Raw genomic sequence first — 13,778 nt, forward strand, 5'->3', positions numbered from 1 at the left:
TTAGAAAATAGACGTAGATTTTTGGAAAGTAAAGTTTTTTTTAAAGGATGTTAATCCCTATTCAAGTAAATGAGTAAAACATGACCATAATTCACCCCTCACGTGTAATTAACATTTTTTAAAGAAAAAATATCTGTTGTTAATGTGCTTTTTTTAGAAAGAATATCTAAAATATTATTAAAATAATCTAAAATACAAACTATGAGATAGACGGTTGGTGAACACAGTTCCTCACTAGCATCATGCATCTGTACCAAGGAAATAAAACAATTACAATAGACAAGAATTGAAATGGATTCAACTGTAATCTAAATTATTCCAGAAACATCGATACTTCTTTATTATCAATCTCAAAAAAAACAACCAATTTCAACACTATATACCAAAAACTATCGGCATATATGCATAGGCAACCTCTCTATTACATTGACACAAAGAATTAACAGTCATTAAATTATTAGTCCCTGAAAACAAACCATAACCATGGCACATCCTGCAACACAACTTTTGACACTAAAACTATCTGGAAAACAAGAAAACAAACTTGGTCCAAAGACCCAAGCCCACCTTAGTTGACCCATATCCAAGCTCAAAAACGAGCCCATGCCCCAAGGAGTCTCCAAAGGATAGCCAATTAAGTTTGGCCAACACACCGCCAACCTCCGACTGCAAAACCGACTTCTCACCGTCAATGCCATCCTCTACCAGAGAGCCACTGTCCATGGTTGTAGCGGAACAGTACCATTGTCAATAATCAAACCAGCCGAGCCACCTTGATATCACACCAACATCTCCGACCGCACCTAGCTCACCACCCCTTGGCAATCCACCATCAGCACTAGGCCATCAATTGGCTTATAACTCATGTCCAACAGCAACCCCAAAGGACGCACTGTCAGACGAAACCAAATTTTTTTTCTAAAACCCTAGGGTGATTTTGGCAACTGCGGAGCTCCCAACCCTAGGGTCAAAACTCATTACTAAACCATTGCTGCTACTGTGCTGTAAATTGATCGAATCAACTGTGAATACAAATAGTATTGCATTTTTGTGTTTGGTAAATATTTACTTTAAAAAATTGTTATCATGCCATAAAATATTTTTTTAGTGTTTATTATGACAACATCTTCTAAAAAAGCAACTATAAGGCTGCTTCTAAAATTTACTTCCAGTGACTTATAATTTTGGAAAAAAAAACTGTTGTTATTTGATTTATCAAACATAATAGAACTTAAAAGTTCACCTAGAAGTTGATGGATTTTTAAAGCGAAAACTATACCAAACTAAATCTAAAGGCCCTAAAGGGTTTTACTTTAAATCGAACCATACAAAACAACCTCAAAAAAACCCTAAGCAATCTTATGATATAAACCTTAATTAGGATGAAGCACAACTTGGTTACAAAACCAAGTTTAATGAGCACAACTTTGATGACTAATGCACTTGCAAGTTTAGTGAGGAAAGGAAAGTAGAACTGTATGCTGGAGAAAAGTTTCTTTACCAAACACTAGTAAATCAAAATCCACCTACGAAACTCACCAATAGAGAAAACCATACTAACCAATATGAAATAGTGGGGTTTCGGGGAAAATGAATTATTATTTTTTAATTCTCTTAGAAGTTCATTTATTCGGAAAAGTGGAAGATCGACCCAAAGAAGGAGCCCGATTAAATTTGAGAATTGATTGATTTAGGTTCCCCTTGTTTTTATAAATGGGAGCTATTCATTTGATCAGACTGAAAATAAAAGTCTTTACCGAGTCCTTAACAATTTGGTCGTCACTATAATGGCTCATTCACCTTAAATTCCCGATAAAGATGCAACAAAGAGAATGAGACAATTCAGTGGAGGGGAAGAGAGAAAACAAATATTGTATCACAGTTAACAGCAAATTGAGATTTTCAATAGTTAAGGAGTGTGGTTTGTAAATTTTGGATTGAAAATTTCAGATACCTTTCTACATTAGCTTGCATGATTTTTTAATTCAATTTGAGAATAATTTCATTTTTCAGTTTTTTTGGTCGATTTATTTTTTCGTTTATACTGCATAATTTCATTTGTTTTCTGTCGATTGAGATCCTTGCTGACCTTTTGTATTTCATTCATTGAAAGAAAGTTCGAATCAGGAGGTTCCTATTTTGTTAATCTGTCACAATTATTAACCTTTGAAAAATACAAGATACTTTTGAGAAACCAAAATAAAACAAAATACAGTACGTGAATGAAGTTTGCAATGAGCAAATTATAAAATGGTACTACAGTATTTGGCTCCACAAATTCTAAAAAAAATCACGACTTATTTGCCAATTAAGGTTAATTTATCCTATACAAAATTATAAAATGCTCGAGTTTTTTTTTATGGGAAAAAAAAAGCTTGAGTCATCTAACACAAAATTATAAAAAAAGTTACATTTGTCTTTTCTCATGATTATTTTACCCTTCCTTCTGCAAAATGCATGAATTAAAATGCCTATACCTTTAATCCTCTCTTCAAATCCATATTGCAGCAACCATTTTCCCCATCCTTCTGTTTTGTCTCCACTGATCACCCAAACGGAAGGCCGATTCGATGCTTCTTAGCCTAATCCAACTATCCAAGCTCCACCAGCTGACGAGTTTTAATACGGCCAAGCTTCCAAGTCATACTTAAACAGTTAAATCAAGCCATCTCACTCACTGGTTCTGATTAATGGAAGCCTCGCCGCCTCTTTCAGCTTTGTCAAATTTTGTGTTGTTAGAAAGTGACACTGGAAACAATACTGCACACTTTACCTATTTACTTATACAGCTTGACATATTCGATTTCCAACTTCTCAAAACCTTTCACAATAAGCCCAGAAGATTCTTTTGTAGCTTCCTCTCCTTCTCCATGGAAATCTCTGAAGTCAACATTAGCCGCATTGAAGTGCGCCTGTAAATGGGCTAAAGTAATCCCTATCTCATAGCATACCAGGCACCAGAAATGGTTCTGATCCTGAAACATTCTCTAGAACCTTAGATGTTTCTATAATATAGTTGGAGAACAGAGTAAAACAACTAGTCCCATCAAACCAATACCTTGGTATCCCAAACTTTTGAGCAATCTCACATGTCCATGTCAGATGTTTGTCCGAGGTTATGCAGCTTGGAATAGGTTCGAGTGTCTCAAGCAATTGCTCTACTGGATCCTGCAGCCTGCTAACTGCATCCAAGAAATTCCGAAACAAGTTTCTTGCAGGTACTGCTTCCAATGTGTTCACATCCATCTGGCAAGCCACACTCGGCAAGTGGCAAACTGAACCGGACTAGATGAAGGGAGTGACTTGAATCAATGACACCGATCAATCATCACTTCATCAGTTTGATCCGATGGCATTGAGGGGTGTGGTGATAATAGTGACCACTGGACCATGATGTGCCAATAGCATAGCCAGGCCATGTCTCCATGTCGGTCTGGAGACATTAGTGGTATGAAAACAAGGTAAGCTGATCATGGGATTGTAAAGCCATGATCAGCTTACTGAAGTAACTGAACCACAGTTGTACATATAAATCTGGTTGAAGAAATGATAACCAAACCAGATTTGTTAAAATTTGATTGAACTAATGGACAACCCATGGCTAGGCGGAGGTCTAGGAGCTTTGAATGAATATGTCTGCAGATTAGCGCTTGGATAGTGAAGATCGACCATATAAACCTCAAGTCTACCAGTTCAACCCTAAACCAAAATGCCACCTACTAGCCAATCATATTCACTTTTCTCGTTCTCTTTTACTTATTCGTTCTGCTCCTTATTCCCTGATTCCTTCTGAGTGCTTTATAGTTCCAAAAGCTCTGTATAGTACCTGGCGGATCAGAAACATCAATACAAATCTAAGAGTAAAAGTAATCTCAGAAGAAAATACTAAAACACACCACACATACTGATGATTTTGTAAAATATCCATACACGTTATTAATTTATTTAGTCCTTTAATTCCAAATTTTCAAAGCAAGAAACTAATGAACCATCATCAGTGCAACTAATTAACCTCATTGCATATGAGAAACGACATTTTATACACCACAGTACTTGCACTTTTATAACAACTTCGCTTTAGCCCAGATATTCAAAATACGAAATGGTTGGAGTGATGGTTGAAAAGCATGTAGACATGAACTTTCAAATTCCCAAAAACCAGAACTTGATATGAAAAGCAGACCAAAAATAATTCTGAAATACGGATCCATTTCAATAAAAGGCACACAAAAAAATCTCATTTCCCATCAAGACATATCAAATTCCTTTTTCTTTTTAAGCTTATCAGCTCCCTGGTGACAAGAATGGCAGCAATTCAAATTGCCAATAGTCAACTTTTAATGGATTATAATAACAGTTCTAAACTGAGCAATTAAAGCCTTAATGATCGTATTTGAGAGTAACAGAACAGTTGAAGGAGTCAGAAAGCTGAAGATCACATGCCACGCTTTATCTCTATAAAGGCCTACTATACTAGATATAAAGGTTAAAAACACTAAACCAACACTGATTCCAATCTCACCATATATAAAGGTTAATAGTCTGACAATATGAATTGGATATCCCCAAACTGATCTACTAACTACTCAATCAGTTGTAAATTTTAATGCAAAGCCAATGACATAAAATCGAACGTCTTAGTTACCTGGTTCAAGCTCAACAACGATTGATGAAACTCCAAGTCCTGTGCAAGTCTGATTCCAATTTGAAACTATGCCCCACGAAGTATAGACGACAAATCTGACTGCCTGAAATGAATAATGAATTAAACCACAACACCAAAAAGCTATAATACAATGAACAAACGACGTTTATGAAATTGGTGAGCTACTTACAGCATAGAATTAAAACAATGATTGATAATCTAGAAATGTAATAGCCCTAGGAGCATAAACCATCAACATGGTTATAGTTGTACCATGACAGAGTATCACCCTTGGAAAAAAAAACCCACAAAACCCAATACCAAAACTGGGCTAATGAATACAAATTCACATCAAAGAACTACCAAGATGCCAGTTACCTACACTCAAACTCAAATATCAATTAACCGACAGTTGATTAACTCAGTGTTCAAAATAATGCTCAAAGGTTTTGTTGGTATGGAATCAAGACAATTTTAAACTTCAATTAATTCCATTAAACACTGTATCTACAATGAAATGATGATCATACTGTAATAAACAACAACATGACAGCAATGCAATTGTTTAATGGTACCTCAAAATATAAGTAACAGAAAAAACACATCCCGATCATCTCCTGTACGGCTTAAGGTGATAATTTTGGAATTCCGACCCAAAAGTAACAGACTCTTGATCAAGCTTCTTCTTCAATCTTCTCCAAGTCCTCAACATATCAGACTGTATTAACCCTCTATAGAGTGTCTCAAAAGTAACTTTCTGAGGAAGAAGCCCCTTCTCTATCATCTCCACAAAAAACTGGCAAGCCTCTTTCCACTTCTGCTTCTCACACAACCCATGAACCAACAATGTATATGAATCCAAATCCGGCCCTGCCCCACTCTCTTTCATGTCAGCCCAAATCTCTCTCACAATCTCCACTCTATTCAACTGCAAGAACATCCCCACTAATATATTATAAGTATGCACACTCGGCGCAAACAACCCCTCCTCCTTCATCTTCCTATACAGCTTCAAGGCGCTCTCCGCGTCCTTCCTCCCCCTATACTCCTTAAAAAAACAATTATAAGTAGCTGCAGAGGGACTCACCCCAGTCGCCACCATCTCACCAAGCAACTCCTCTGCTTCCTCAAGCCTCCCACAGGAGCAAAGACACTTGACAACAGAAGTGTACGTCGCCACGGTGGGGCAAATCCCCTTCTCCCTCATTTCCTTGAGCTTGTCTAGACACAACTCCGGCTTATGCCCCCTGCTGTAAACATGAAGCACAATGGAAAAACTCGTCACGTCGGGCTCAATTCCTCGGCCGGACATATCGTCGAACACCTTCTGTGCATTCACTATCGTCCTCCGAAACCGGTCGTCCGGATGCAAACTCGCCCGCCGGCAAATCCCGTCGAGCAACACATTGTATGTCACCACACTGGGCTCTATACCTCGATCAATCATCTCTCTCAAGAACCTCTCGGCCATGTCGAGACGGCTGATCTTGCACCAGCCGTAAACCATAACAGTGTACATTTTCACGTCGGCGGCGAAGTGATGCTTCCGCCGGTTGAAGAGTTCGGCGGCGAGCTTGACGTGGCCGTATTTACAGAGAGTATCGAGTAAGAAGATGAAGTCCAGGGCAGTGGGCGGGGTTTGAACGAAGGTCTCGATGTCGTCGAAGGCCCGGACGGCCTGGCGGGTGAGGCCGGAGGCGACGAGGCGGCGGATGAGGATGTGGAAGGCGGCGGCGGAGGGGTGGTCCATTTGGAGGATGAGCTGCCAGGCGAGGTCGAACTGGCGGACCTTGGCGACGGTGTCGATGAGGAGGTGGAAGGCGGCGGGGGTGAGGGGGGAGGGGGAGGGGAGGGACTTGGCGTAGTGGAAGAGGGCGAGGGCAATTTTGGAATTGTGGGTGAGGCGGAGGAGGGTGTGGTGGAGGAGGTCAGGGGTGAGAGTGATGCCGTGGAGCTGGAGGGAGGACTCCATTGCGTGGAAGGGGTTGTGGTGGTGGAGGAGGATGTTTGATACCAGTGCGGCGTCGTTTTGGGGGGTTGTGGTGGAGAAACGGCGAGCTGAACGGAGGTGGAGAAGAAGAGAGCGGGAGAATCGAGGCTGTGCCATTTCGCGATGCACAAAGTAAAGTGAACTGTAGTGTTCTTGATGTTTTCTATTGGAAGAGAAGAGCTACTGAACTGTTGTGTTCTTGATGTTTCTATTGGAAGAGAAGAGCTACAATCCCATATTCTTATCTTTTGTGTCTTTAAAATAATCTCAAATGATTATTAGTCATCTTGTTAAGAAATAAATGAATTAAACCCAGAAGTTTTAGTTTATGGGAGCATAGCTACAGAGGTTGGGCTTAACAATAATCAAGTGAATTCATAGAAAAAAATTGGTTCAGGAAGAATTTGATGTATTAGGAAGCAAACACAATTGCACTCGAGACTATCAGAACACCCCAACTCCCCCTCCGTGCCTCATCTGATAGTCTGGAGTGCAGTTGTGTCTGCTCTTTAAAATTAAACCCATTTGGTTGAGATCAAAAGTCTTTACCAAGTCTTCAAACTTGGTCCTCATTGGAAATGGCTACGATGTGTTAGAGGATAAAACAAGAAAAATAAATTTGCCAAAAATCAAAGGAGGTATACAAAGTAATTGGGGAGGTGCAAATAGAACCCCCTAGTTTGATTAGTTACGACATAAATGGTCGTCTAGTTGGGATTCTGCAGCAAACATTACACTCAGAAATGTCTAATAAAGATAACCATGAACAAAGGAGGCTAATGAATGTATCTGCCTCTCGTGGTAAAAAAAAATTAGCAGAGATTAAGCAATATTTGTGCCATCAGAAAGGTGATACCATCATATCTTTCGTGCCCAAATTTGCAAGAAGCTACATTTAGGTTGCCCACTCCTTCAACAAGTAGGCAGACTCCTTTGAGCTTTATCCAGCCTCAATGTTATTGAACTAGCTGCCGTAAGAAATAACGAAAAGGAAAGTTAAAACCAAAGCAGCAGATAGTTACCACTAAAGCTTCATACTAACAATACTACGCAGTTAATCTAAGTTTCTAACCATATGCAGCAATATAAAACTACTACAAATGACTTAAACAGCTTTAGCAACATACCTCTTTTGGACTTCTTTCACCATGAGTTCTTCCAATTCATCAACGATTGCAGAGTAACAGAAAAAATATTGCTCCTAGTAAAACGCAAAGCAAGAGAGTTTAAATAATTTATTGAAAATAGTTGGACTATAGTATCACATTTCATATATAATTATATATATATATACATATATTTAAATTCAAGCATTTCAACACAGAAGAAGATTCACTAAACACCATACTTCAGCTCTGCTGAAACACACATAAAAGATTCACTAAAAGTGTCATCAATAAAGTGCAATAAAACCTTGGGTAGCAGAACTACCTAGCAAGTTATAACGAATGTAAATACATTAGACTGATGCAATCTTTTAGGTAAAATATTGCGATTAATAAAATAAGATAGTTTCCTGAAACTTGTTCTTTTGCAAGTCTTCGTACCGTTAATCTAATCATGAAAGTGAAGTATAGAGTACTGCATGGATGTTTGGGTAAGAGATACAAAGAGCCTGTGTTTGGATACGTAAATTTGAACATCTATATGGAGTTATTTCAGGAATTAATCTCATTTTTAACCTGTGTTCAAACCTGAAGTACTTTTACTCTAATTTCTTTATTTGTAGCTTTATTGCTTTTATTTGAAATAACGTATTTCTATGACACTACAGTTTGAAGCATAAAAGAAAAGTCTAATTGGAGAAAAGTATTAAAGAAGAAGAAGAATTAACAGAAATAAGACCGACAGGGAAGAAGATACCAGTGTCTGCACCATTCCATTACGCTCAGTCCTAAACGTGGTTATTGTATTAGCAAGATCTAAAGCAGACATGTCCCCAGAAAGAATTCTCTGAATTGTGTTATGAATTGTACAGTATGTTCCAGTCCTCCCAATACCTGCACTGAGAAAGTGATCACAGTGTGTCAGACAAATGAATGTTACTTATTATACATGTCGAAGACATACAGTATATGGAAGTAACGAAATTTGAAAATGAATGCAACCTGCAGTGCACCACTACTGGGCCAAGGTTAGGTGGAACTTGATATATTTTCTTCAAGATTTCACGAACAGCAGTTGTATCTGTGGGAACTCCATGGTCAGGCCATTCAGGATACTGAATATGCAACACAGAAATTGGTGGTTCTTCTGACTACAAAAGAAAAGCAGTGGCAGACAGCTATGAATTTCACGTTTAATATCTTTATAAGCGTTGGAAATAACATTTACATACATCCATATAGTAATATTTAGTATCTAAGGTCACAAGTTAAATGGCTTACAAAAAGTTGGGAAATCATAAAAGGATCAAAAAACCAGAATCTGTGGAACTGAACTAAAGGTCAGGCATCACTTAAGATAATACTTTTAAATACATTCTAAATGTAAGAAGATATAAAAATACAATCCACTCCCCAATTACATTCTAAAATGCTGCCACATTACTTTATCCCTGATTGTTATAAGAAAGAATCAATGATGTCATACTTACAAAAAAAAAAAGGTCTTTAGTATGATACATGAGTTCCATCTGTATAGTTTACATTTGATTTAATTGCTGCTTATTCTGAAGGGGATGCAAATGCCTTTACCTCAGTACGGTTGACCTCCAGAAGGCGGAATACTAATGAAGTTCCAGTGGTTCTTATCCACTTGGTGGCTATAATTATATTACCGAATTCTCTAGGACCATCTTCAGCCTGAAAATAATCTCCACACTTGACCATCTGCACATACATGTAAGAAGATATAATAAAAATCCGGATGTATCCACCAAAACACAAAGCATACAGAACATTCTTACACTAGAACAAAGTCTCAAACATATTTTTATGATGAAAATATAATTCAAGATTCAGTTTGTGTTTATCTCTCATGACAGTTGAGGTGCTCTCAGTTGATATAAGTAGGGATTATTTAGTGCTAGAAATATTTGTGCTAAAAGTTTATCTTTTTGATGTGCCAAAGACAATTGATCACTAATTCACAAAAGAAAATTAGCGCTGAATTTGTCTGAACAATTCAAATCACAAAAAAAAAACTATCAGAGCAGTACCGTGTGATAGTCAACTAAGCGAGTAAGCATGACAACAACAGGGCAACGGTTCTCAAGTACCATCTCCCAGAAATCCTCATAGGTGTGCGGAAGTGGACCTTGCGTTGCAATAAACCTAGAAATGTTTTCAGAGGAACAAGCCTACATGAAGAGTCCATAAGGTCATTTACAGAGCAGCTCTCTCATGTTTCCAACCAAGTAAGGTTCAAAAATAAAAACAGATAGCACATAAGTTTTTTGTACCGAGATGAAGCTAGCATTGATATAGCCCCTTGCTTCAGGTCTGTAATCTTTACAACAGCTGAGTACTACCCTAGTCTGATCAACTGAAGCCAACAAACAACGTAATCTATCATTCTCAACTGTCAAGTATATCAATAAGTGCAATGTAGAGAGAGGGTGAAGCTCAGACATACATGGTACCACATCGGTGTACCGGTTTTTGGAGACATTGACACTGTCCAGAGCCACAGTGCACCTTCTCCTCATCTCCGACGCTGTGATCCTCTTCCCCTACCATTAGCAATCACTCAATCACGAGTTTCAATAACCTAATTTGAGTGAAGGTCAAAGCGAGTTATGAGAAGAGAGAGACCTGTAAGAGAGTGAACTCCTGGTTGATCTGGTGAGGCATCTGGAGCTTGTCTTTGAAGAATTTGAGAGCCTGGGAGCAATAGTTGTACTGATCGGGGGTGAGTGTGAGACTGGGAGGCGGAGAATCGGCGGAGAAGTAAGGGAGGGGTTGTGGGGCGGCGGAAGAAGCCATCGCCTTCGTTCTCCGGTCTCTGCGGGAGCGCCTGGATACGACGTTCCCCAGTTTTTCTGACTTGGTTTAGAACTTTACCAAAGATTTTAAATTTAAATGCCCAATCACTACTGACTGCTGACTATATGTGGTCTATTTTTTATTTTTGCATAAAAATCCAAATGTGATGCTGGATGAAAATAATTGTGTATTATTGAATGATATGGAGGCCTATATATATGCATTTACAAAACCACAATCCCGTAGGATTCGGAGTCCTAATCTATTACGGAGATGCTAATCTATCTCCTAACAGGAAACCTATTAGGCTAAGACACACACAAGGGTATAATAGTAATTCTCCCGGAACACTCCCCCTTGTGTCGCATGCCTAGGTTACATGGCGCACAACGTTGCCTCGGTAAAAACCTTGTCAAGCAAAACAAAAACCTCTTGGTTAAAACAAAAGCTTGATCGAAGTCCCTAGAGTTTATCGGTATCCCCCTTTTCCTTTGAGGAGCCGAGGCCGAAGCTGCTCCATGCCGGGCCATCTTGGCATCGTCGCCACAAGGGGCGCCGGCAACACCACGGCGTACGATGGTGCCGCCGCCGGCCTCCATCCCACTGTCAGGGGCGGTGCCAATGTTGCTAGGTCCAGGAGCTTGTCTTCCACGCCCGTATTTCGGGACATCCAACCGTGCCGGTACGTTCGCAGCGGGTATGTTCGATCTCGTCACTTTAGCAATATCTACAAAGCCGTCGGGCATCGAATCCGCGACTTTCTGGAGGTCGATAATGCGTTGCACTTCTAACTCGCTTTGAGCAGTGCGGGGATCATAATGAGACATAGTGGGGACACACCACGTCAATTCCTGACGTTCATTTGGAATGATTACATTCCCATCTCCCCCTAACGACGGGAAGCATGTCTCATCAAATTAACAATCTGCAAATCTTGCAGTAAAGAGATCTCCGGTGGTTGGTTCTAAGTAGCGGACAATCGTTGGGGAATTATAGCCAACATAGATACATAATCGTCTATGAGGACCCATCTTAGTACGCAGCGGAGGCGTAATAGGCACATAAACGGCGCAACCAAAGATGCGTAAGTGTGAAATATTGGGTTCGTAACCAGTTACCATCTGGTACGCACTAAACGCTTGGTTAGCCGCGGGTCGGAAATGAATAAGTGTCATTGCATGCAACACTGCGTATCCCCTCGCAGAGACCGGCAGGTTAGTACCCATAACCATTGCCCGAGCAACAAGCTGAATACGCTTGATGGTAGCCTCTGCTAGACCGTTCTGTAAATGAACATGAGGAACGGGATGTTCAACTTCGATCCCAATAGAAATGCAGTAATCATCAAAAGTTTTGGAGGTGAATTCTCCAGCATTATCCAAACGAATGGATTTGATAGGATAATCGGGGTGGTGAGCCCGAAGTTTGATGATCTCAGCTAATAACTTAGCAAATGCAGCATTCCTTGTGGATAGCAAAGTGACGTGTGACCAACGCGTCGATGCATCAACCAATACCATAAAATATCGAAAAGGTCCGCATTCTAGTTGAATAGGTCCACAAATGTCACCTTGGAATAGCAAAAGAAGGACTTCCTGAAAATTTAGCAAGAGAACAAGCTTTGCAAAACGAGCGATGGGCATCAGAAATTGCCATGGAGGCATTTGAAAGTACGGGAGGCATCACAAGCTCCTGTGAAGGAGGGATGCCGCCACCGATGGCATGAAAGCCGTGGAGCTGCCGAGTGAGGCATGCGCGGCCACACCATGCAATGCATGGGTAGGCACGGCCTCACCGTGCGGAGCACGGGTGAGGTGATCCTCCAATCGCTTCCGGGACTTGAAAAATGGATGACCGTATGAATTCTTAAGAATTCTAATCATCATATCACGTCCAGGGTGCCCGAGACGGGCATGCCAAAACATATAAGAGTCCGAATCACAAAAGTTGCGTTCAACCGCATATTATTCAAATATCCGAATGGAAGTAAGATACAACCATTCCCAAGACTCTTCATCTTCTCTAAGATGCGGCGATGGCCTACTTTTTCAGAGGTAACACAAAGATATTCCTCTCCATTCTCAACATAAGTATCGAGGTGAAAACCATTGGCACGTATGTCCTTAAAACTTAGCAAGGTGCGGGGAGACTTCGGCGCATAAAGTGCGTCTACGATGTTAAGAGTCGTACCATTAGGCAACATGAAAGAAGCAGTGCCTCTTCCTTGAATGATGGATTTTGAGCCAATCATTGTAGTCATCGAAGAAGTCGAAAACACTAGATCCGTGAACAACTGCATGTGCCGTAGGACAGTGTGGGTGGTTCCGCAATCGGCTAGAAATTCGATTTCACCACGGGACATCTACAAAATGACAATTAAGAGAGTCAGTGACACAGGAACAATTCTATACAATACGCCGTAGGATATTGTAAGAATGGGAATCGGAACAAAGTTCGATCCCATCGAATGTATCACATGGCAATAGTACTACATTCTTCAACTAAAGAGTTGGAAATCATGGTATTGAAGCAGTGAAATACCAAACAGTAAACTAGGGTGGTAGAAACCATCCAAAAATGGTGTGGAAACACACACAAAGAGTGCCGGTGAGCGCATATAACGGACTTGGAGAAAACCGGAAAAACGAACCGGAAAACCATGTCAAAAGAACTCAAAACCGGGTGAAATTTTGGACGAGGAAAACGTGGCAGCATGGACTGCTGAAATATGCCGGAAAAATGACGAGAAACGACGGAAAAAAAATCGTCGAAAAACTCGTTGGAAAACCGGCGGCACCGATTGCCGGAAAACCGGCCGGCGGCAGTCGGAATTGGCCGGTATGGAGGCCGGAACTTCATGTCCGACAGGGGACGCCGGCAGGAACCGGGTGGCGGTGCCGGAAAAGCCGGGAAATGGCCGGAAGACGGCGAATACGCCGGCAAAACGTGCCGGAAATGCTGGAACAGTGTCCGGGTCCGGCCAAGGGCAAAACGACGTCGTTTTCGACGTTCCGAGGCTTGTTTTCTGAATTTTTAATTCCAAATTCACAATGTAATGCTATTGGGGTCCCATGTAACCCAAAAGCGTCCAATTTAAAAACCACGTGAGTTGCACACGTTGATCATCATGCTAAGTGTAAGGTAAATAAAATTCTCAAAGAGATCGTCTTGTAAGCAAGAAAATGAGAAATTTTATTGAATGCCAATCTTTAATACA

The 13,778-nt window shown here is 40.4% G+C and overlaps 2 protein-coding genes across 3 annotated transcripts; both read right to left on the minus strand.

The window, feature by feature from the left end:
- Positions 1-2,289: 2,289 nt before the first annotated feature.
- LOC126785065 (pentatricopeptide repeat-containing protein At2g13420, mitochondrial-like) lies at positions 2,290-6,834 on the minus strand. Of its 2 annotated transcripts, XM_050510652.1 has the most exons (4): positions 5,221-6,834; positions 4,646-4,748; positions 3,059-3,826; positions 2,290-2,975 (listed from the first exon to the last, which is right to left on the minus strand). In XM_050510652.1, exon 1 carries the CDS (start codon positions 6,750-6,752, stop codon positions 5,256-5,258), a length of 1,497 nt encoding a protein of 498 aa, XP_050366609.1. In that variant the 5' UTR covers positions 6,753-6,834; the 3' UTR covers positions 2,290-2,975; positions 3,059-3,826; positions 4,646-4,748; positions 5,221-5,255. The 2 variants fall into 2 exon arrangements, with proteins under 2 accessions (XP_050366609.1, XP_050366608.1); XM_050510651.1 differs by having other exon boundaries at positions 2,290-3,826.
- A 440-nt stretch (positions 6,835-7,274) lies between these two features.
- LOC126785070 (protein-tyrosine-phosphatase PTP1) lies at positions 7,275-10,628 on the minus strand. Its single transcript, XM_050510657.1, has 9 exons — positions 10,391-10,628; positions 10,212-10,308; positions 10,039-10,121; positions 9,796-9,936; positions 9,332-9,466; positions 8,744-8,892; positions 8,499-8,640; positions 7,763-7,836; positions 7,275-7,603 (listed from the first exon to the last, which is right to left on the minus strand). Exons 1-9 carry the CDS (start codon positions 10,559-10,561, stop codon positions 7,600-7,602), a joined length of 996 nt encoding a protein of 331 aa, XP_050366614.1. The 5' UTR covers positions 10,562-10,628; the 3' UTR covers positions 7,275-7,599.
- Positions 10,629-13,778: the final 3,150 nt, after the last annotated feature.

Source organism: Argentina anserina, chromosome 2, assembly GCF_933775445.1.
Source record: "Argentina anserina chromosome 2, drPotAnse1.1, whole genome shotgun sequence".
In the NCBI taxonomy this organism is placed as follows: Eukaryota; Viridiplantae; Streptophyta; class Magnoliopsida; order Rosales; family Rosaceae; genus Argentina; species Argentina anserina.

What these genes read in the sequence shown, in the direction of transcription:
- LOC126785070 (XM_050510657.1), bottom strand. Translation starts at nt 10,561, where the DNA reads ATGGCTTCTTCCGCCGCCCCACAACCCCTCCCTTACTTCTCCGCCGAT. An exon ending in AGGAGTTCACTCTCTTACAG is followed by an intron (nt 10,309 to 10,390) that starts GTCTCTCTCTTC and finishes TGCTAATGGTAG; the next exon opens with GGGAAGAGGATCACAGCGTC. An exon ending in CCAGTAGTGGTGCACTGCAG is followed by an intron (nt 8,641 to 8,743) that starts GTTGCATTCATT and finishes TCACTTTCTCAG; the next exon opens with TGCAGGTATTGGGAGGACTG.
- LOC126785065 (XM_050510652.1), bottom strand. Translation starts at nt 6,752, where the DNA reads ATGGCACAGCCTCGATTCTCCCGCTCTCTTCTTCTCCACCTCCGTTCA.